Source organism: Molothrus aeneus, chromosome 11 (genome assembly GCF_037042795.1).
Source record: "Molothrus aeneus isolate 106 chromosome 11, BPBGC_Maene_1.0, whole genome shotgun sequence".
In the NCBI taxonomy this organism is placed as follows: domain Eukaryota; kingdom Metazoa; phylum Chordata; class Aves; order Passeriformes; family Icteridae; genus Molothrus; species Molothrus aeneus.
The window spans coordinates 12,719,395-12,740,508 of record NC_089656.1 but is presented as its reverse complement, the minus strand read 5'-3'; the positions used below and the strand labels follow the sequence as shown (position 1 = coordinate 12,740,508).

General features: G+C 41.9%; 2 protein-coding genes across 4 annotated transcripts; one reads left to right on the top strand and one right to left on the bottom strand.

Moving 5' to 3' along the window:
• Positions 1 to 1,327: 1,327 nt before the first annotated feature.
• DNAAF1 (dynein axonemal assembly factor 1) lies at positions 1,328 to 13,369 on the bottom strand. Of its 2 annotated transcripts, none has more exons than XM_066557727.1 (12): positions 13,240 to 13,369; positions 11,993 to 12,128; positions 11,061 to 11,152; positions 9,998 to 10,219; positions 9,113 to 9,279; positions 8,738 to 8,859; positions 8,088 to 8,272; positions 7,362 to 7,619; positions 6,636 to 6,748; positions 3,883 to 3,951; positions 2,452 to 2,803; positions 1,328 to 2,165 (listed from the first exon to the last, which is right to left on the bottom strand). In XM_066557727.1, exons 1-12 carry the CDS (start codon positions 13,367 to 13,369, stop codon positions 2,068 to 2,070), a joined length of 1,944 nt encoding a protein of 647 aa, XP_066413824.1. In that variant the 3' UTR covers positions 1,328 to 2,067. The 2 variants fall into 2 exon arrangements, with proteins under 2 accessions (XP_066413824.1, XP_066413825.1); XM_066557728.1 differs by having other exon boundaries at positions 2,452 to 2,800.
• A 190-nt stretch (positions 13,370 to 13,559) lies between these two features.
• On the top strand, positions 13,560 to 18,969 carry HSDL1 (hydroxysteroid dehydrogenase like 1). 2 transcript variants are annotated; one of them, XM_066557729.1, is made up of 5 exons: positions 13,560 to 13,610; positions 14,404 to 14,636; positions 15,265 to 15,710; positions 17,576 to 17,803; positions 18,686 to 18,969. In XM_066557729.1, exons 2-5 carry the CDS (start codon positions 14,417 to 14,419, stop codon positions 18,785 to 18,787), a joined length of 996 nt encoding a protein of 331 aa, XP_066413826.1. In that variant the 5' UTR covers positions 13,560 to 13,610; positions 14,404 to 14,416; the 3' UTR covers positions 18,788 to 18,969. The 2 variants fall into 2 exon arrangements, with proteins under 2 accessions (XP_066413826.1, XP_066413827.1); XM_066557730.1 differs by lacking the exon at positions 13,560 to 13,610 and adding an exon at positions 13,851 to 14,083.
• Positions 18,970 to 21,114: the final 2,145 nt, after the last annotated feature.

The following is a 21,114-nucleotide window of genomic DNA, read 5'->3' as shown; positions in this document are numbered from 1 at the left end:
CGATGCCTGTGGGCACAGCCAGGTGCAGCTGGGCCCTGGCTCTGTCTCAGGCTGTCCTACAGGGCAGGCTCCAGCCTGTGCTCGTGGGGAGCAGCCTCTCAGGAGGCTTCCAGGGCTTTTCTTTAGGCTTTTTGCTCTACTATAAAAACATGAGATTGGAGCTTGATGGTGAGAGAGGAACCTGCAGGAGGAGCACTCAGGAGCCATCCCTGTGCAGGAGGAAGCTTGTGTTCCTCAGCTTTTTACATTGTTAATTTTACTTGAAGGTGATGTGCTGAGACTGCGTTTTTGCACTATGCTGTACATTTGTAAAGTTTTACAGAAGACACTAATTAAACATGTTTCCTTTTTCTCATTTAGTCCTGCTTTGGCATTTCTCACTCCTTTTGTCTGTCCCTTACTCCTTTTCTCCTTCCCAAGTCCTCAGTGACAAGTGAAAATCACTTCTAAGCATTCAGATTCCCTTGTGAGGGCCCCTGGGTGGGTCACTGTGTGAACACAATCTAAAATGTCCCATCTAAAATGTGACCAAGTAAACACAGCTTGGAAAGCTGAAAACTAAAATACCACTCAGGGTGGGTATAGCTGGTAAAATCAGGATCACAGTAAAAGAATCTACAGTTCTTGCAACTATTTGCTGCTTTTTTTTTCTCCTCATTTGCCCTATTTTTCTTGCTTTCAGTGATAACAAGAGCTCAAACTTCACTCTTGGAATTATTTTTTTAAACCTTTTGTTTGCAAACATAATGTGTTCCTTTCTGCTTACTTGTTTTTAGTGTAGTAAGTGGATATCAGGACAGGCACCAAAACACAGCATGGAAAATGCAAATCCCAAAGTCCTAAAAATAGTCCTTATCCAGCTTTCTGTCAGAAAAGGAAGCAGCTACATTTTTGGGATGGAGCTCATACAGGTTGGTGGCAGGATTTGCAGCTTTCTGAAGAGCAGATTGCTGCACCAGTGCTTTCAGACACCCCTGTGCTCCACAGGCCCTTGGCTTACCCCCACCCTGTCCTGGAGGCCAAGGCTTTTGCCAGCATGTTTTAACTCGTGTGGGGGGAAAATGGATTAAATTTAAAACAATTGTGTTGTCCTCTCTGAGGGCTTTCACTATTTTGTGTTACTGTGAGGTCTGATTCTCTTGCCACCAGATGGCACCTAAGCCCAGGTGATAGAAAAATACATCTCAACAAGCCCACAGTAACACTTTATTTCTTTATATTCTTTATTTCTTTAAATGTACACACCTAAAAGAACTGTTAAATTTTATTTATTACAAATTATCACAGATGTATAGAAATATGAAAAAAGACAAAAGCAAACTGCAAATGAAACTCACTTGTGGTCTTTAATACTGAAAAAAGAAATATAGAGTCCAATTTTTAAAAACCATTTAAATGAAAATCAGTAAGAAATTCTCTGTAGAAAAAGAAGACATTTTAATTCCTAAACTTGGCTATGCACAAAACACAGATCCTGAGACACCTCTCAATGAAAAACAATAAAAGCAGCAGATATGAGTGTATGTTTCATTACAGATGCCCTAAAAGGTAAAACCAGATTTTCTGTTCATGGATGCTATTTCTGCATCTTTTTAGGCATAAACAATCATAATGTCAAGGAATATTAGATCAGTAAATATCCCATCAAGAAGCAATCTCATTTGCCATTAGAGTCCATCTGCTATGATGCACACTGGTATGGACTTAAAATATAAAACACCAAGTGAAAATACATGTGGTTACAAATAGAATTTTTATTTAGTCAAATGACACACTCAATTATGCTTGAAACTACATCTGTAATGAAACTCTGACATATAAACATGTAACTAAGGCATTTCTAGAAGGATGCAAAGGCACAGCTAACACAAGACTGGAATATAACCTCAAAACAGTAATTTTCAAAGCAGTGACCAGGCAGCTGCCCTGAGGAGCTGGAGCCAAGGGCAGTGAGTTTTGATATCACAGTGTTAGATCAGTTTTAACAAGTGGTCCCATTGCCAGCCTCCATACTTTGGGAATATTTCCACACTGTGCTCCAGATTTGGTCTGGTTTTTCCAAAGTGATTAATCCACTCCACTCTCATCATCCTTGTCAGCTTGTGCTTTATGAGGACATCCTTCCCCCTCAGCCAGGCCCTGTGCTTCTCTATCACTGCCATTCCCTGTTAAAAGCACAAAAGCAAAGGGCAAATTAAACTCACTCATGGTCTTCAGTACTGAAGAAAGAAATATAGACCTCAATTTTTAAAAAACATTAAAATGAAAATCAATAAGAAATTCTCTGTAAAAAAAGAAAACATTTTAATTCCTAATTTATCAGGATTCCCACACAAATAAAAGGGAGAGGTGATTGTAAATAACAGCCTTCAACAGGAGCTGAACAGATTCTTAGTGTGTCTGTGCCAAACCCTGTTTTCTCTGTGATTAATAATGTCACTGTAATCTTACCATCCTCTTCCCAGGAGCTGGGGTCATCTGGTTGGTGACAGACTGGTGACAGCAGCAGATGATCCTTGGGCTCAGTGATCACCTCTTGTATCAAGGGTTTCAAAGGGGCTACCTCTTGATCTTTGATCTCCAGGTATCCTTCTGAATTATCAGGCTCTGTAAATAAGCTTTTGAGAAGGGGTCTTAAGTGCTCCTTTTCATGCTCTTTATGGTTCTGACATACATTTGAAAAAATTGCTGTTGGAACTTCTTCTACTGAATTCTCAATCATGCTTTTATTGTTTTCCTCTAATGCAGAATTGCTGTCATTTGTCACTTCAGAAATTATTTCAATCTTTGGGTGATAGTCCTGCTGTAAAGGTAGAAATGTAATTGAAAAATTATTCTTATATATAAATGCCAAATAAAGGGTAAATATCTCCTGGATCCATGTAACAGTTATCAGCTTTAATGTGCTGTTCTCTTAAAATATATGGAATATATGCTTAATATATAAACTCTGCTGCTTTGTGAATGAATCTTAGATTAGCAATTTCTCAGGCATCACCAATGAACTGACCATAAACTAATTAACAGTTCACAAAAAGAGCAGTGTGTGGACTCTGTTCTAATATTTTACTACAAACAGAGGAACCTGACCAAAATCTTCATCTGCTTCAGTGGAGAACTGAGCAGCCTTTGGAGCAGGACAGCTGCCAACATATCCTCCTTCCCTAATCCTCTTTCCTTGCCTTCTTTTAATTGAAGGCTTTGTTAGCCAAAACATTTTGTAACCCTGTTATGAGTCTGTGACCAAAGGAGCAAATCAATTCCATGTCTTATGATGGCTGCAGGAACAGTTGGCATTATCTTGGAAAGACTTGTAAGAGCATGTCCTGTACCAGCCTCTGTCTCCAGTGTGATTCTATGATCAGCATGAAAATCAAAGCTGTGCTTTTAAACTTTGTCTTCTTTTTTCTCTTCCTTTTAAGCTTGTGCCTAAAACATTAGTTTGAGCAAAGCAAAATTAACTCTAAGGTGGACAAGGACTGGCCTGCAGTAGAGAGGAGGAATTTCAATTTCTCTGTGATTTCAGTTGAAAAGTCAGATTTTATTCAGCAGCAGGCAATTTGCACCATATTAATACTGGTACAGTATAATCTTTAGTATAACACTACATCCTAGTAGGAAATTAAACTTATGTAACTGTTGCATTACTGATCACAAGTTTTTATTCTATTTTTGCTAGACAAGAATATAAAAGGTCAGATTTAAACAAAGGAAGGTTTACATGTAGATATGAACTGATGAAACCATCCCTTTTTGTTTGTAAATTTATAAGTGATTGCATCTCCCAAACCAGCATTTCACAACTTGGATTATCCTCATTTTGCAAAACCTTTGTAAATGTGTTTAGGGAAGTTTCATTACTGAAATTAATGAAAATGTTACCTTTTGAACAAAGATTTCATCTTCTGGGGGAAACTCACTTACAACTACATCTTCTAAATCAGGCAGTTCCTGAAAACAATCACAGATCAATAATCAGTGGGAAGAGCTACTGTGACCCATGTAAAATGACATCTCTGGCTCATTGGACAACTCCTCCAAAGCAGTGCTCATCAGGGAGTGAGGCCACAGCCAGCAGGACCCCCCTCCATCCCCTCACAGGCACAGTTTGCTGTTAAGCACCTGTGGGAAAGGGAAAATTCATCTCTCTCCAGAAATAGCAAATGGGAAAGCAATAGCCCTAATGTCAGACTGAATGCTGTTTTCTACTATGCTGTGTGATTATGGAAGAGAACAGGATAAAGAGTAAGGCATTACCAGGATTTTAAAAGCAAACATGGTTTATTCTTAGCTGTTTCCTGTCTATTCAATAGACTTAATCCCAATTGCAACCCATCTCTATGGGTAAGTGCCAAATCCACACCTGTAGTCTTCCTGAAACCACATATCAAGTAAACTCTGTTGACCTAAATCCACCTAATAAACCAATGTTTTACTGTGAATGCCTCATAATTAAGACACAGAACTGCAAACTTGCTGAGAACTGTTTTTCCTCAGACAGGTCTGATAATTTCAGCTTTCCACAAGAAAATATTATCTCAGACAACTATCATTTGCTGACATGAAAGGAAACACAGAAGGTGGGAATGCAAAATCACAGGTAGAAACTAATACCTTTCTGCCATTTTTTAACTGTAGGTGAATACTGGGATAAGAATTTCCTTTTGTTTTTAGATATTTTTAGCATTTAATGACTTAATATAGCAGGCTACTTAGCATGGTTGTATCAGGAACATCTGTACTGTCTTGTATAGTGAAGATTATTACACAATTAAAATCAAGAAAGGAAATTTCTCCTTCCTGATATGGTTACAGCTAGTGCAGCATGTCCTGAAGTCACATAGTTTTATAAAAATTGCATTAAAATGTACAAATTAAGATCTGAGACTAATGGAGTTTGATGTCAATAGGGAGAAGAAATAGCTCTTAGTCTTGTTTCAGTCATCAGGTGCATTTGCAGATCAACTACAAGTTAACCCAGTCAAGGTATGTGGGAATGTGATTCCCACACAGCCAAGGCATGTGCAGCAACAGGAGCTTGTTTCTGCTTGACACAGGGATGTCACAACCACCCACTGCAAATCCTCCTCCACTCTGCTCCCTTATATTCCCTCTGAGACCATGTGGAGACGCAGAGTATGAACAAGGACAGTGGTGCTGCTCCAGAGCCTCTCACCTTTGGCATCTCCCCAGCCATCCCCTGCAATGTCAGCACTGAGGTTCTTTGGAATATCTGCACTAGGGTAAGTACTGGAGGCTCTTTCTATTACTAAATGTTGAACAACAAGTAGCATAGAACACTGAAATGTGTATTAGTGTGTGATTTGGGTTTGGTTTTTCTTCTGTAGAATTAAAACAGTCCCACTTTTTACATCTCTAAAACCCCACAGATGTGTGCTTAAGAGTTACTTTTATAGAGCCTTGAAGTTTGTGCACAGGATCTTCCTATAGTGCCATAGAGCACCAAGGGAAAAACAAACACTGAATCAAGGAGATCTTCACATTGTGGGCACCTACAGTGTCACTACATATTTACTTCAGACACTGTAAGATCTTTTACTTTTAATAATAATATTGTGCATACTTTAATTGCTGCCCCTTCTCTCCACTGCCTGTTTTAAACCTATGATTAAAAACAGCTAAGCAGAAGGAGGCAGCAGCACACCCTCTAGTGAAGCAGTGGGCAGAGCCCTACAATAACATGGAATTTTTGCCTGGGAAATTAAGAGCATGGCTGAGATATGAGGCTTTTCTGCCAGTAGTTAACAGTATAGGGTATCACAGAGTGTATGTGGCAGTATAGGGTATCACAGAGTGTATGAAGTGCTCTGGGAAGTCAGAAGCTCAGAAGCTTTTATTGCTGATTGTATCACAGTCTGACACTGTCAGTTTATCAGCAGTGTCCTAATTAGGACATGTTGAACAATTCTTCTTTGAAGTGAGGTTGTATTTTTCAGTGGTATCTATGTCCTCCTCATGGTTAAATGTGGTAAACATATTTAAATGTTGCATCAGATAGACATTTTAGATAATAGAAGACCATACTACAAATGTAAATCACTTATTATATATCTGAATAATGTACATTCTGCTCTTCCTGGAAACAGACATCAGAGTTCTATTTTGAGAATTAATTTATAGTATCTAATACTGCTGGGTAACATTTACAATGATGGGGCTGCTATTTCTTCCCTATGGTTCTTCTGAAATAGTTCACATTTTCAACTGCATATTTCATTTGAGTTTTGATTTAGAGGACAAATGTGTCTACAAGATTCTTTTAACTGTAATTTCTGTTTTTAAATGAGAGCCCTCATTAGTTTCTCCAGAGAAATCACAAAGATAGAAGGTCAACTTTAGGTGATTTACAGGACAAAAGGATTTATAGGATAAACAATTTAAGGACAAAATAAACTTTGGAAGCATTCTTCATAAATGCTCCACTGGAGAGAATACCGCTGCAGCTTTACTTTTTGGGTTATTATTTCTTTCTTTCTTCCTTTTTATTTTTCCTAACAGTAGACCTTTCTTAAAAACCTGCCCATACAGTTTTATTAGCCAGAATGTTACAAGAATTAACTTGGAGAAGACAATGCACACACGTGAACTTCTCCAAGTCTGAATCCAATACATACATCAAGAGAAAGTGCTGCCAGTGTCTCCAGTTTGAACTGTTCAATTTCAGCATATTCCTCCTCCTTCTCAGGAACCTCAGCCTGGTCAGTAGCTGCCTCCTGTCCTGGTAGATCTGCAGAATAATCAGTATCAGTTGCAGAGAACTAACTGAATAAAAAATGTCTACATTGCAAGCACTGCAGAACCAGACTGCTGGGCCTGACTACCACTGCAGAATTCACAGCTCAATCCAAAGCTTTCTTTTTCTTTTATATTCTGGGTCTCTCTTCTTTGTATAAATTAATATTTGCATTTTGCAGTAATGTGTTGCAGAAATCTATAAAAGCATTTCTCCATGTGTGAAGGTACAAAACCACCTCTAGAGTGATGACCAGCTTCTGTTGGCAGACAGACTGCCCAGTTTGTGTGGGAACAAGGGAAGTCTGTAAACTCTCCTGGCCTGTCACTAAATCTGGCATGTTTGAGAAGTGGAGTTCCACCTTTAAGTTCCACCTTTAAGTTGCAGAAGTTGCAGGTTAAGCCTTCAGAAATTTACTATTTATTGTATTTAAAGAATATTTTACCCAGTATTACTTGATTTCACCTAGTCACTGTGGAAATCTAATGGAATGTTTTTATGTATGAGTTAGTTGGCTTGAGCCACAGCAGAGGCAGTGCTCCACAGAGAGGCTGGCTCATCATCTCTGCATGCTCACTTTGCTTTGGCTCTGCACTGTGTACATTACCATCTGCCTCCTGGCTGAAATTTGCACATTTGTAAGAGTCTGGTTCATGTGCATCCTCTTGACCTTCATCAGGCATATTTCCAGATGTGAAATCTCTGCTATCTTCTCCATGTGGTAGAAGTGTTATCACTTCATCACAAGCATCAAAACCCTCATTTTTAAATTTCTCAGTCTTTTCTTGAGCTTCTTCTTCTGATCTATCTGAAGTTTCTGATGTGTTAGAATTTCCATCACCATCTTCTGAATTTGCAGATGCTCCTACAGAAGAAATAATTTCAAAAAAATTGCTGAGCCAATCTACCACTGCTCATTTTAAATTTCCAAACACTACAATGGGCTAGAATGTGCATCAAAAGCTCCTACTTTGAGCAGCTATCCATGGATGAGTAGTCCTCCCAAGACTGCAGCAACGCTATTTTCCCATCTCAGCTCCCCAGCAAATAGAAGTTCCCCACAAAAAAAAAATCACCTAAAGGAAATGCTTAAATAATAAATGTTTGGTATTTCTAATACTTTGAAAAGGCTCACAAGTGACTACATATTGAAATACATCCTTGAGGATTTTGATGGATCAGCAACAAAGTGCTGGTTACCCTCTCCTTTGTGCAATCCACTTGAAAAAAAATTTTTAGTTGGTAGTCAATCCAAAGATGTATCAGATAAAGACTCCTCTGCACATTCAAATTGAAGTGGTCACAGACATCTTCCAAAACAGTAAGCACAAACCTTCTTGAGTATCTGTTGCAACTCCTTCCATGCACTTTTGTTTCCTCTTTTCCTGTGCTCTTTGCCTAATTGCTGCTAACGCATCAATGCTATCTTGGATTTTTTTTCTCTCTCTGGTTTCCCATTTTTCCCTTTCTGCTTTCTCAGCTTCAAGCCCTCCAACAGCCCAGGCTTCTGCACAGGCTCTAATGAAAACACAAAAGCTCACTGTAATACAGCTATAAAAGCCCACCTTTGCAATGAGAGAGAAGTTTAAAAGAGTTTGCAACAGCACAAAATAGCTGCAAGAGAAAAAAGCAGATAGCAGTGACAATCCCTTATGCAACAGGGATTTACATTTATCTCACAAAAGAAACAGAGATATCCAAATGCTGATTGCTGATTACATCACCAGAGATTGGTCTGATATTGGCTCAGCTGTTTCAGACACCTGCTCAGGTTCTGTTGAAATCAGGAGAAAAAATACACTCCTTTTTTCTAGGTATGTTAGATGTACAACTCTGTAGTACAATACTCTTCTCCTCAAAGTCATCCACTTTTAATAAATTATACTGGTCAATCTTCCTTCCATGACAGTATTGATCAAAAATGGATGAGTGATTGTTAGCACTTGATTCTTATAGCTGTGTGAAGATGGCTGTGTTTCTTACCTGTCCTTTGGGAAAACTGGTCTGTCATCCAGATATGTCAGCTGTTTTAGTCGAACAGTGAGTGTTTTTCTATAGTTAGCAATTTTCCTTATCACCTCATTTCCCATCAAATTCAGCACATGCTAGAGAAACAAGGGAAACAATTTTTAAGCTTGAGTAGCAAAACCCCAGCCTGGATATGCACTTCCTCTGTCATTTCAAAAGCAAGAAATGAATAAAACATCCAAAGTGTTACAGATGATCTACCAGAAACAAACCAATGTTTAATAATGTTTCTTTTAGACTGATACCTACTGTGCACTGAACTACCCAACAAAGCCACTTGATGGGGTTCACCCACACACAAACACAAACCCTCAGCTATTTTTGACTTACCAGATTTGGCATGGTCTCCAGAATAGCTACAATACTTGGATCACTCAGATTGTTGTGGGAAAGATCAAGAACAGAAATACTTGGGCATTCCTGCAAGTGCTGGATGTCTTCCACTGTCTGTAACTTATTGTGAGCAATCTGCAGAGTCTGCAGGACTTTCAGACAAGCTGCCAGACAAGAACAGTACAATGCAAGGAAAGGTAAGAGTTGTCACTTCACAAAGGGCTTTATGAGCAAGTAAAAAACTGCATTGTCAAGCTAATAGTTTATATTGAATTTGGAGCTTTTTTCTAAATTGTTATTCTGCTATATAGACTTTTTGGCTAGGCCTCCAAAGCTGCTTTCTTCATCCCAGGGAAAAATAGGTGCTTGGTTTTAGGATGGTAGCTTTTTAAAATTCACATTTCAAACTAAACAGTTACACAAAAGCAAGAGCTTGTGTTTCAAAATTCTCAAATGTATGCAAGTAGTATTGTACAGAAATACAATAGCTGAAGACAGAATCAATCTTTTAGCAGATATAAAAGATTTGGTAATTGTGTCTGCAACTGCCAAAGCACATCTTAACTGTAAGGTAAATGGTGAAAACTGGATTGTCAGCCTGTCTGCAACATAGATAAGTACTGAGATGGTATTAAGAAGGGAGGAAAAACTACTTAATTATCCTAGGTCTCCATGTGAAAGTAGCTTTTCTTCAGTAGTATTTTCTGTTTCTCAACATAGGTTTTATTTCTCCACAGAAGCCCTGTGGGCTTTGCTATGGATATGCAAAATTCTAACACAAATTAAAAATCCTTTGAAACTAGTGCCACTAACAAAAGCTTAGTCAGAGCTTAGGAAATATGGGCTTGCCAGAGGCTAAAACCTTGCAGCAACAATTCTTACAGAGATTCTCAATGGTCCTGATGTAATTGTTACTGATATTAAGGGAATCCAGCTTTTGTAAGGGTTCAAGGTTTTCAATTTTCTCAATTAAATTGAGTTGCAGGTAGAGGGAACGCAACTCTGTCTGAGCCTCCAAATTCTCAATTTTTCTTAAGCCGTTGCATTGCAGCCACAAACATTTCAGTCCTGTATATTCTTCAAGATTCTCCAGTCGGTCAAATCCTGCAGAACAAAAAAAGATGTTTTAAAATGAAATGGCATTGGCTGAAAATGACTCTTTGGACAAGAAAATTCCATTAAACCAGAGCTGCTGAAACAGCCTGAGAGACTGTACACTGGTACTGAAGTCACTGCAGTATTCCCACTGAATCCCTGGTACTGTTTATGGCCCATAAAGGGCAAAACCAGGTTGGTACCTATTCTGGTTTGGATCTCAGCAGCCCTTTAGATGCTAAACAATACATAGCAAAACCAAGGCTGAATGGAGAAGGTAGCATATCCTATTTATATGGAAGAATTCTTAGGCTAACTTGGGCCAGGTAACTGCATCATGCAAAAACCTGCTCAGAGATCACCAGAGGATGAGTAATGTTCATTCTAACAATTTTTTTTTTCTTTCAGCAGTGTTTCAAATATGCAGCAAGTATTTACTGTTTATTTTCCTCTTAACCATTTTCACTTGGCAGTAAAAAAGTTCCAAAAGCTGGAAAAAGCTTTTTATACAAACAATTAAGAAAAAATATGTACATTTTCCTCGGAGTGCAACCCAGGGCAGTATTTAAATTTACATTTCTCAGAGGCTCCTGCTTCAGTAAAAGAAACCAAAAATATGTCCCTTCTTTCCCAGTGATCCTTTGGATGGCTCCACAAAGTGAGTTAGATGTACTGTTTAGTTTTCTACCTTCATATTGACTCATTTTGTTTACCAAATCCAGTATTATATAAAATTGTGTTCTAATTTAGAAGAATTACTAGATACCTTAGTTCAGTGAGCCATGAAGTAGATTCTCTGCTAAAATGCTACTTGGAATGATCAAGCTAGACAGTCATGTCCACCTCTTACCTTTATAATGCAAGTACAGGGTATCATTTAAGTATGGGGTCCAGTATAATTTCTGCTGCTTACAGATGTCTAGCAGAATCTTTTTTGTCATCCTAAAATAGTACAGGAAGCAGAAGCAAAATAGAAAATGTATTTCAGTGCACATTCTGAGATCTTTGGTTTCCTTACAGATTTAATTGCAACACAATTAACAATTCTTTCATGCAAGACAAATAGCTACAGCTTTCAAAATTATATCCGCCCCCCCAAAAAAAAAGTGCTGGGCTTTTTTTTTTTTTGTGGCTTTTCATTTCTACCTTTGAAGTGAGTTACCAGGCCCTTCTGCTAAAAAAAAAAAGAGGGTTTATAGGAAAATGGGCAGGGAATTAGAGAGTTCATCTTCTTGGAAAAGGGCAGCATGATTTTATGTTAGCTTTTGCTTCCAATGTTAGCTTCCTCTCCAATTCTTTCCCCTGTTCCTTGCTGCTTTGGTACAGGACCTTTGGTGGCAGAGCCAAAATGCAATATTTTTCTCAGACTAGAAAAATCAATGGTAATCAACCCAACATTTTATTGAAATGCTGACTCCAAAATAGCACTCAAGAAAGTTTTGATATAGAGCTGTTGGTTGGCTGGGAATGCCACTAGGAATTAACAGAATGCTTTGTCTGAACTGAGGCAGAGAAATGGTTAAATCTACTGGCACATGACTTCCACAGGAGTTTGCACAATTTTCTACAGATCCATTAAATGACTTCATCATGTGGTTAGAATGTAGTTTGCTACAGTGGCCATAAACCCCAAACATCTGTCCAGATGCTGAAAATATCACTAATACCTGATTTATCCATTATTCTCAAGTTCATATTCAAAACTGTTCTCCAGAACTGAGATGAACACACAGAATAGCAAAACTCCTGATGATGCCAACACATCCACAAACAATGTATTACCTTACAGAGCCTCTCTTTTCTACTGTCCTTTGACTGGATGAGTTGGTTCCAGACTTCTGATCAATATCTGATTTTTGTTCATTCTCTTGACCTGCTCTGGACATACAGTTGACTTCTTTCTCTTGAGTTTCATCAGCTTTTTAAATAAGAAAATGAATTGCAATTTAACAGCAAGGGTGGGGAAAATGTGTCATGTTGCCAATTACTTCAGAGAAATACTGAAGAGCATTTGAATATGAATTTCAAGAAAAGAGTGTTTTAACCAAGATTTCTGCTGAGATTTTTAATGAGACTTAACTTTCTTACACAGCATCATAAAATAAATAGTAGCAATTGAAATCTACATTTTTTTAAATCAGAAAGCTGGATAGTACCCATTATTCTTAATATTTTTATAATGTACAGTCACAATAAAGTACTGACACCAATGTTCTGATGGTCTTAGACATTTAATATATATTACATTTAATTAACACCAATTTGAGTTTACTGTAAAGAGACTTCAGCAATGGTATCAGTCATCCCAAGCACTGTTAGTCTAGCTATTCTACAAATTTACCCTTTTGCACTCCTTGGAAGGTGTCTTTACACTGCCTTTGATTAATTCCAATTTCAGTATTTGTTTCTTTTGATACTTGCCCTGAACCTTCTACTTGCACTTGTAGTTCAGAGAGAAAGTGCAAACAAGATGATTGTAGCACCTTACTTAAATATGACTGTAATTAAAACATAATAATCGGACATACTTAGTAACTCACGAGGCAAGGGGCTGAAATCCATACTTCAGGAAGTTCCACCTGAACATAGGGAAGAACTTTACCGTGCAGGTGACCATGCACTGGAGCTGTTTGCCCAGCGAGGGTGTGAGTGTCCCTCCCTGGAGATGTTCCGGAGCCATCCGGACACAACCCTGTGCCCTGTGCTCTGGGATGGCCCTGCTTGAGCAGGAGCTCGGACCAGTGACCCGCTGTGGTCCCTGACCCATCCTGTGACTGGTGATTTAGAGCTCAGGCTGGCTGTGTGATTGCAACACTGGAAGAAATACTTCTCCGGAAACAGGAAAGTAAAGAAATGTCGGGAAAAGAAAAAAGACCATAGGACGACAGCAATTGAGTATGTCTCGGTTATGTCGGGATTTCCAGTGACTTTGCTGGCAGGAAGAACACACTCGCATTTGCATCCAGATCAGTATGAGCAGCCGTGATGTGCAGGCTCTGTGTGCTGGGGAGCGAGCCGGAGGGGCTCACCTGTGCTCACAGCGCTGCCCTCACGCTCCGTGCGGGCACCTCCGCCCCCGGGCTCGCCCAACGGCGCCTCCGGCGCCGAGAGCTCCTCTCTGCGGCCGCTGTCCGGGTCTCCAGCGGGCGCCGCCTGCATTGTAACACCCCCGAGCCGGTGTGCGATTTACGCTCTGTCTTTTCCAGACAAAATGCCCGCAGGCTTTAGTCGGCGGCAGGCGAGGGACGGGGCGCAGCCCCAGCCCCGGCTGCCGCCTCAGCCGTGGCCATGGCGACGCCGCGCGCAGCCCCACAAGGCCCCGCGGCCGCTCCCGGCGGCCCCGCGCGGCGCAGGCGGCGGCGGGCGCGGGCAGCGCGGCGGGCCGGGCCCGGCATCGCGGGTGAGGCGCCGGCGGGTCAGGGGCGCGCCGGGGGTGGGTCCGGCCGGGACAGCCCGCGCCAGGGAGGGCTCCGGGCCGGGGCTGGGCGAGGGGCCTCGGGCCGGGCCAGCTCGCTGGGGCCGCGCGGAGACGGCGCGCCCGGAGCCCGCCGTTCCGCCCTGGGCGAGGGGTGGGCGGGGTGTGGCGGTGCCGGGCGGCGCGGCGGGTCCTGCCGAGGAGAGGACGGATTTGTGCTTGTTTAAAAAACGTATTAACTAGTGAAAGTGTGAGGCGCAGCCAGCGCGGTGTGCGTGATGCGCTGCACCGGGCCGTGGTTCAGGGACAGTGGCAGATGCGGTGCTTTTGACTGCGCTGGGCACTGACGCGCTGTCCTTGCCTGCTTTGTCTCTCATGTAGCTGTTTGTACTTGAAAGAGCCTGTTGTTTCTTCGTGTCTCAGCTCTCGCGTGCTGGTTATCCTTGCTTCTCTTGTAGGTAACTTTTCATCTTCCAACCGTGGTTTTCACTTGTTCAGCTTCTGCTTTAATTGTTTTATTTACAGAATCGTTGATCATTGTTGTTGCAGTATAATTGATTAATAGCTCAACCCTAGGAAAAGGGATAAAGAGTACCTAAACCACTGAGGTTGATGGTAGGTGACACCCAAATTTTAGCACACTGATTTGTGGTTTTTCTTCATCAAAACAGTGCTCAAACTGTAAAATGCTGTATCTCAAAATTATCCATACAGTCTGAAAAGTTTACATGGCTCAGGAGGCAATTTTAATTGCCTGTGTCTTTTTGTTTTTTTTCAGGCTTGTGATCACCATGGCTGCAGTGGATCGATTCTCCCTCTTGTACAGAGAAATCAGTCGCTCCTGCAGTTTCTATGTAGAAGCCCTGGCTATTGTTGGAGCTTGGTACACAGTCAGAAAGGTTGTGTCTCTGACCTTGACCACTTACAGTGCGCTCAGGCTGCACGTGATTCCAAGGCTGAGTGGGGAGGTTGATCTGGTCAAGAAGTACGGGAAGTGGGCCGTGGTCACGGGTAAGAGATGGTGAATTTCCTTGTGTTTATGTAACAATGTAACATACTGTGCCAGTACTGTGAAACTTGGTGGCTTGTGACGCTGGGAGAGCTTTATATCGCAGGCTGGAGCCTGTATTACCTCTGATTGCAGGCTGATCTGCCTGAGCAGTGGCTGTTGTTCATTGCCTTTATAAATTAATTCTTCAGGAGATGGGCAAGCTAAGTGTGTGATGGACTGCTGGGAAAGAATCACAGCAATTGTTGCCCAAATTTGCAAGGTACCTCTTGATCAGCTGCCAGTGTAGACAGAGATATAGACAAGATCCTCTTTTTGCTGTGGGGTATTCATATGTGCCCTAGTTCTTCAGCAAGGTTTGAGTCCTCTACCTCTGACATCCCTGCCTTTCATTAAGGTTCTCCTTTGAGCTCTCTCTTGTTGTCATGGAAAATATAAAACTTTTATGAGGGGAATTGCAGAAGATGGTTGACAGTGTTGTCTTTACTGTTGTGTCTTTGAATTCAATATATTTAGTGCCACATGATCTCAGAAAAAGGAATAAAGCTATAATTGAAAGAACTGTCAAGAGAGAAGACTGGTGTTGCTCAGTTTTTCACTTGTGTGTTCTATTTCTGTTTTCTCTTGCAGGTAGCACAGATGGTATTGGGAAGGCTTATGCTGAAGAACTGGCAAAGCGTGGTGTCAACATCATCTTAGTCAGCAGAAGCAAAGAGAAGCTGGAAGCTGTCTCCAGGAGCATATCTGAAACCTATAAAGTGGAAACAGATTTCATAGTAGCTGATTTCAGCAAGGGGCGTGAGCTTTACCCAGCCATTGAAGAGGCTCTGAAAGACAGAGAAATTGGGATTTTGGTGAATAATGTGGGAATATTTCAGGCCTACCCAGACTATTTTACTAATCTGTCTGAGGATATGCTATGGGACTTGATCCATGTAAATATTGCTTCTGCTACCATGATGACACATATTGTGCTGCCAGGTATGGTAAAGAAGAAGAAAGGGGCAATTGTGAACCTTTCTTCAGCATCCTGTTGTCAGCCAACACCAATGCTTACAGTCTATGGAGCCTCTAAAGTAAGTTGGGCTGTAGTGTTAAATGGCATGCACTGGAAACAGATTCAGCAAGGATGTCAAAATACTTGAATGTTTCTAGGGGTTTGTTTAAATTTTGGAGGTGAATGATACATGTGTTATGCAGGAAACTCTTCATCCTCACCAGTGCTGGGCTTTGAACCAAAGTCAGTGCTCTTGGATTTTGAAGTGAAGGCATAACAGTCATCCTAGGAGAAATGTTGCCTTTCTCAGATGCACAAAGCAGAGAGGCAATTCTGTGGGCCCTATTGAAAGGGTCAAGAATTTAATCTCTCTCCAGCTGAACTGTGCACATACCTCAAGTCTTGCATACCAGTATTTAGTAGCAAAAAGGGCTATACTCATGCTCAAGACACCACTGTGACACAGAGCGTGGCCAAATCAAGCCACTGCTTCATGTAATACCAAGGAGTGTTATGGCATATTTGGGGACAAGTGAAAAGAGCTCCCCCATAATTGTCCTTCCTGAAGAGATCCAAGCAGTAATGAATAGGACTGGGCAGCTGGGTGATGCTGGAAGAATGAATGCTCATGGTGATGGTGGATTTACCCTGCATGACATGCTGCTGAATCCACAAAAGCAGCTGGGATTGTGGAAGGATCTCACCTAGATCCAGTGTCTAAACACAAGTGGTTATTGCTCCCAGCTGTCTCTGGCTGCCCTCTGTTGTAGCCTTGCTCCTGACATAGCTCTTTTATTTCCTTTGGCCTGGAGCAAAGCCACCTCTTACTACCCCAAGGTGTAAAACTCCTTGCAGACTTCCTTCAGTATGAAAACTGGCTTACAATTACTGTTTCTGTGCAGAGTATCTGCCCCTTTGATTTTGCCAAGTGTTTGTAGAACTGCACTCTGAATTAAAACAATTAAAATGCTTGAATGAGAAAGAAGAATCACAAATGTACCAAAGTTTTTTGATTTAGCTGAGGTAATTAATCCAAATGCTAGGTCAGCAATCCAGCTTTAAGCCTGGCCTCAGAACACAGAAGTGAGAACAGGCTGCTGTAACATCCTAAGCCTCTTTGTGTACTAACAATGAACAATGCTTGAAGTGGTTGCTTTAATTTTCCTAAAGCAGCGGTAAGAGAATTTGTACAAGATGGTTTCCCAACAAACTGTAGGGAAAACCTTTTGCAAGGCTGGTTGGAAGCAGCAAGATGTCTGCTCACAAGCTGAGTCTAAAATGCTCTTTCTCAGGGAGAACTGGCTGTGTGGCACAGCAGGGAAGGCATCAATGTTGCTGCCCTGATAAGACTGAGCCAGGCTCATTTTTCAGTCTGATTCCAGCAGTCCCAGTTATCAGCCTTGTGCTTTTCTTGTTCTGTAAAAATAAAATGAGCTAAAGGAGCTAATGCAGATACACATTAATGAATCTTTTTGCCTAAGAGAATCCCAGAAAATAGCTAACCTGGCTTCTGGAGAAGACAGTTGAATGCAAAATTCACCTGTAAATGTATTAAAGAATGGGACTTCATTTCTTTTTCTTCTGACAGTAGTAGGTAGAGCTGTCTGTAGAGTATCCTTGCAATGCCCCCAGACCAGATAAGGTGTTTGTTTTAGATGAAATAAATGTTTTTGTATTATTTTTAAGCAGAAATTGTCAGATTGTGATAAGCAGTCACTTTGTCCTGCAAGTTACGGTACTGTGTCAGGTTTATAGCAAATAACACAGAGAAATGTTGAAAATACCTCAGAAAATCATATTTTATACTATTTATTAATATTTATTAGAGCTGGTGCATAAAATATGTTAAAACTTTTCTGTAATTTTAATAAAACTTTGCCATGAGATTTCATTGTTTCAAAAAAAAAAGGAAAAAAAAGTGTCTTTCTGCTTTTGTTTTTCTAGAGCTACTTGGACTATTTCAGTAGAGCACTACATTATGAGTATGCCTCTAAAGGAATTTTTGTTCAGAGTCTAACACCATTTTTTATTGCTACCAAAATGTCATCATTCAGCAGCACTATATCAAAGAGACCTATCTTTTTTCCTACTGCTGAAGAATATGCAAGTCATGCTGTTCCTACTCTTGGGTTATCCATAAGGACTACTGGTTACTGGAAGCATGCAATACAGGTAATGGAATTCATTAAACTATTTCATGTTTGTCAGTAGAAGTAAGTCAGCTGTTTACTTTCTTAGGAGTCTGAATGAAAACTGCTCATTCTGAAAAAGTGTCATATATATTGTAGACTTTAAGGCATTGTTATTTTCTCACTAGTTCTGCTTTATAAACTTATGCTTGGGCATGCTTACTTTAAGATCAGAGAATGAATCCAATTCTCCCTTGAAATGTGCAGCAGAAATGGGAAAGTGACAAGTTTTTACTGAAAAGCAGAGTATCTCATTTCTCTTGGGGTGTTGCTGACTGGGCAGGTGTTTCACCGTCTTTGTAAACAGAAATAGCTTTTTTCAGACTTAACATATTGAGCATATTTGTGCTTTGGGGAAGAGTGGGTAGGGAGGATGGAATAATAGCAGGAAAAAACCTGTATTTTCCTTCATTTGTTAGGGTTTTGATTTTTGGGGAAGACTTTATCATGCAGTTTATGCATGTTGGTCATCTCATGTATCCTACCTGGTGGCTTCCTATAGCATTGGGTTGACTAGATGGAAATGAAGAAGTGGGGATTAGTCCAAAAGGAATAAAAGGGACAGGATGCATTCTGGCAAAATGTGGCAATTAATGGAAGTGGACAGAATGGCTGTCGTGAACTTAATCAAGTCAGGATTCAGTATTTATTTGCAGAACTGCTCAGCTGTGGGTGCTAACATCCGGAACAGCTGAGTATGTGTGCTTCAAGGGGCTGAATTTAAGGCTTAGTTGATGATATTCAAGCACTTTTTGCCTTGCTTTAGTACTGTTTTGAGAAACTGTTTATTTTAATGGAAAGTATCTTAGTCTGTCCCTTTCTGTCATTTTTTTCTGTTTTCTTGTCTCCCTGTGTCTCTCCACAGTGGACGCTGGGCGAATGCCTGCCTGAGTGGATGTGGGCATGGGGTGCTCTGTACTTGAGCAGAATTCTCCGCAAGCAAGGTTTGGCAGCCAAAGGGAAATAGGAGTGGCTCCATGTCCCACGAGACAATTCTGATCAGAGTGCTGCAACAATGTTTAATGGACCTTGGAGGACCTACTGTAACTTATCCATACCTTGTTAAGCAAGCTACATAACCTAGACAACAGAAGTCTGGATCCTCTCGGTATCCTTGTATTAAAATAGCTCCTCTGCTGCTTTCCTTTATGAGAGAGCTCTGATGTTCTTGATGTTAATCTCTATTCACTTTCGCATTGAGATGATTGGGCAGGAGCAGATGCACTGTTATTTCTGTCAGTAAACGACAGTCCCTCACATAGTGCTACATGATGTCTATTTGTAACCTTGAGAGAATTTGAGACTCGTCCAACTCCATCAGAAACAGGACCCCAGAAAAATCAAACCATTCACAGCGACAGCTATGAAGTTGTGGAGAAGACGGGGAACAGCTGGGGGGGGGGTACCAAGGTCGGGGACCCATCACAGGGGTCTGTCCACGGCTGCCCCTCAAAGCCCTTTGCTTCAGTTGTGCGGCGTAAAGCTTTTGTTACCGACAACGCCTTCCGTTCGCTGGCAAAGCGGCCTTAAACCCATACATTTCATTTGGGTAAGGGTTTAAGTACAGTCTGCTCTCGGTCCCTCGGCCGCCATTCCCTGTGGCTACCGGGACCTCCCCCCGCCGCCTCCTCCCCCTGAGGGCTCCCGGGCAGGCCCCGCCTGCGCAGCGCGGCCCGCGCCGCTCTCGCGAGATCGCGCCGGTAAACAGCGCTCAAGATGGTGGCGGTCCGGGTGGCGGTGGCGGCGGCGGCGCGGTGAGCACGGGGCAGGCGGGACGGGCCGGGGAGCCGCGGCTCCTTCAGGCGCTGGGGCGCGGGCGGGGCGGCGCTCGCTGCCCCTCGTGTCCGGGGCGGCCTCGCCCGCCGCCGCGGCGTGGGGCGCTCCCCGCCGGCTGTAACTTCACCTCCGCCCTGGCCTGGCCGGGAGCGGCGGCGCTGCCCCGCACGGTGCCCAGCCGCGCTCACTGCGGCTTTAGTCCGGCCGGACGGTACCGGGCCCGGGCTCGCTGTGGCACTGGCAGTGCTACCCGGACGGGACGGTGCTGCTGTGCTGTAGCCGGGGATCCTTGCGGCTTGCCCGGCCCAGGGGATGGATGGATGGATGGGGGGCCTGGCTTCAGCAGGAGCTGGGGGTGACTCCGAGCGGAGCTCCTCCAGGGCAGGGGCAGGTTGGCAACTGCAAGTGCCGTCCTACCCTCACGGTGTGGGTGTTAAACAGAACAAACCTCTGGGCGTGCTGCTCCTTTGCTCTTAGTAGCCATCGTACTTCGTTATCGTGCTTATATACAACCTGTTATTAGCCACAAGGGTGTTTATTTTGTTCATTTGTTTGGTTGTTTTATTTTATTGCTATAGGGGCTGTTAACCGATGAAGTGATAAGGCAGGCAGAGCTTAGCCAAGGCCAGAACTCAGTGCACCGTAACTATGTTGAGTTAGGACTGAGGGGGAAACTTTATAACTGCTCACAGGCAGTTTCCAGTCTGTCATGGTGTTGTCAGTCAAATAAAAATAGAGGTAAATTCTGTCTGTATTACAAGGAAATACTTGATAATGCTAAATAAAGTTAAATGAAAATGAAGTAACAGCTGTTGCATTCAGACTCATCTGCTGTGCTGTGAGGTCAGCCCATCATTCCCCTAAATGCTGTGAATCCCCTAGTAAGGCCCCTATGTTCCAGTCCTGGTCACAGCTGCAATATACAGTTCTGTTCTGCCTCCCCAGGTGCTGTGACAAACCAGACATAAATGTTTCTCTTGTCTTTTAATGGTCTTGTATCTCTCAGTTGCTGGTTGAGTGTTTGGAGTTCAGAAGAATACTAGCGTTGCAATTTTTCTTGAGTGTATTATGCACTTTGGAACATAAGGGGGAGAGGCTGTGCCTCCATGTGGAAACAGTTTCAACGCCATCCGTCAACTTCACATGCTGTTATCAGCTCTTATTTCCTCAGGTGCCCATGCTTTTAGTAACACACACACACACCCTGGCTCAAAAAAATGTTGGAATACTTTTTTCATGTAGATTTTCAAGCACAGTCACTGCAGCTTTGCCTCTTCTGGTATCTTTTGTCCTTACCTGGCTTTGGCATGGAGTTTGAATCTGATTTGCCTTGTGTAAAATGAAGTTCTGTGCATTATTTCTATTTGCCATGTTTCTGATTGGGAAAAAAAGCATGCCTTTTTAAGTGTCCATGGACACTTTTATCATGTTTGTATTTTATTTTGCACTTTTTCCCTGCCATGGGATTTGCATGTAATTTTTAGCTCTTTGCTCCCCTTGCATGAAGTGGTTGAGTTT

Bases quoted from the DNA above. Each gene is read 5' to 3' on its own strand.
- DNAAF1 (XM_066557727.1), bottom strand. From the start codon at position 13,369: ATGCAGGCGGCGCCCGCTGGAGACCCGGACAGCGGCCGCAGAGAGGAG. The intron at 12,129-13,239 runs GTGAGCCCCTCC...TTATTTAAAAAG, and splicing joins GGGCAGCGCTGTGAGCACAG to CTGATGAAACTCAAGAGAAA. The intron at 7,620-8,087 runs GTTTGTGCTTAC...TTTCTTCTGTAG, and splicing joins TGCAACAGATACTCAAGAAG to GAGCATCTGCAAATTCAGAA.
- HSDL1 (XM_066557729.1), top strand. From the start codon at position 14,417: ATGGCTGCAGTGGATCGATTCTCCCTCTTGTACAGAGAAATCAGTCGC. The intron at 14,637-15,264 runs GTAAGAGATGGT...TTTCTCTTGCAG, and splicing joins GAAGTGGGCCGTGGTCACGG to GTAGCACAGATGGTATTGGG. The intron at 17,804-18,685 runs GTAATGGAATTC...GTCTCTCCACAG, and splicing joins ACTGGAAGCATGCAATACAG to TGGACGCTGGGCGAATGCCT.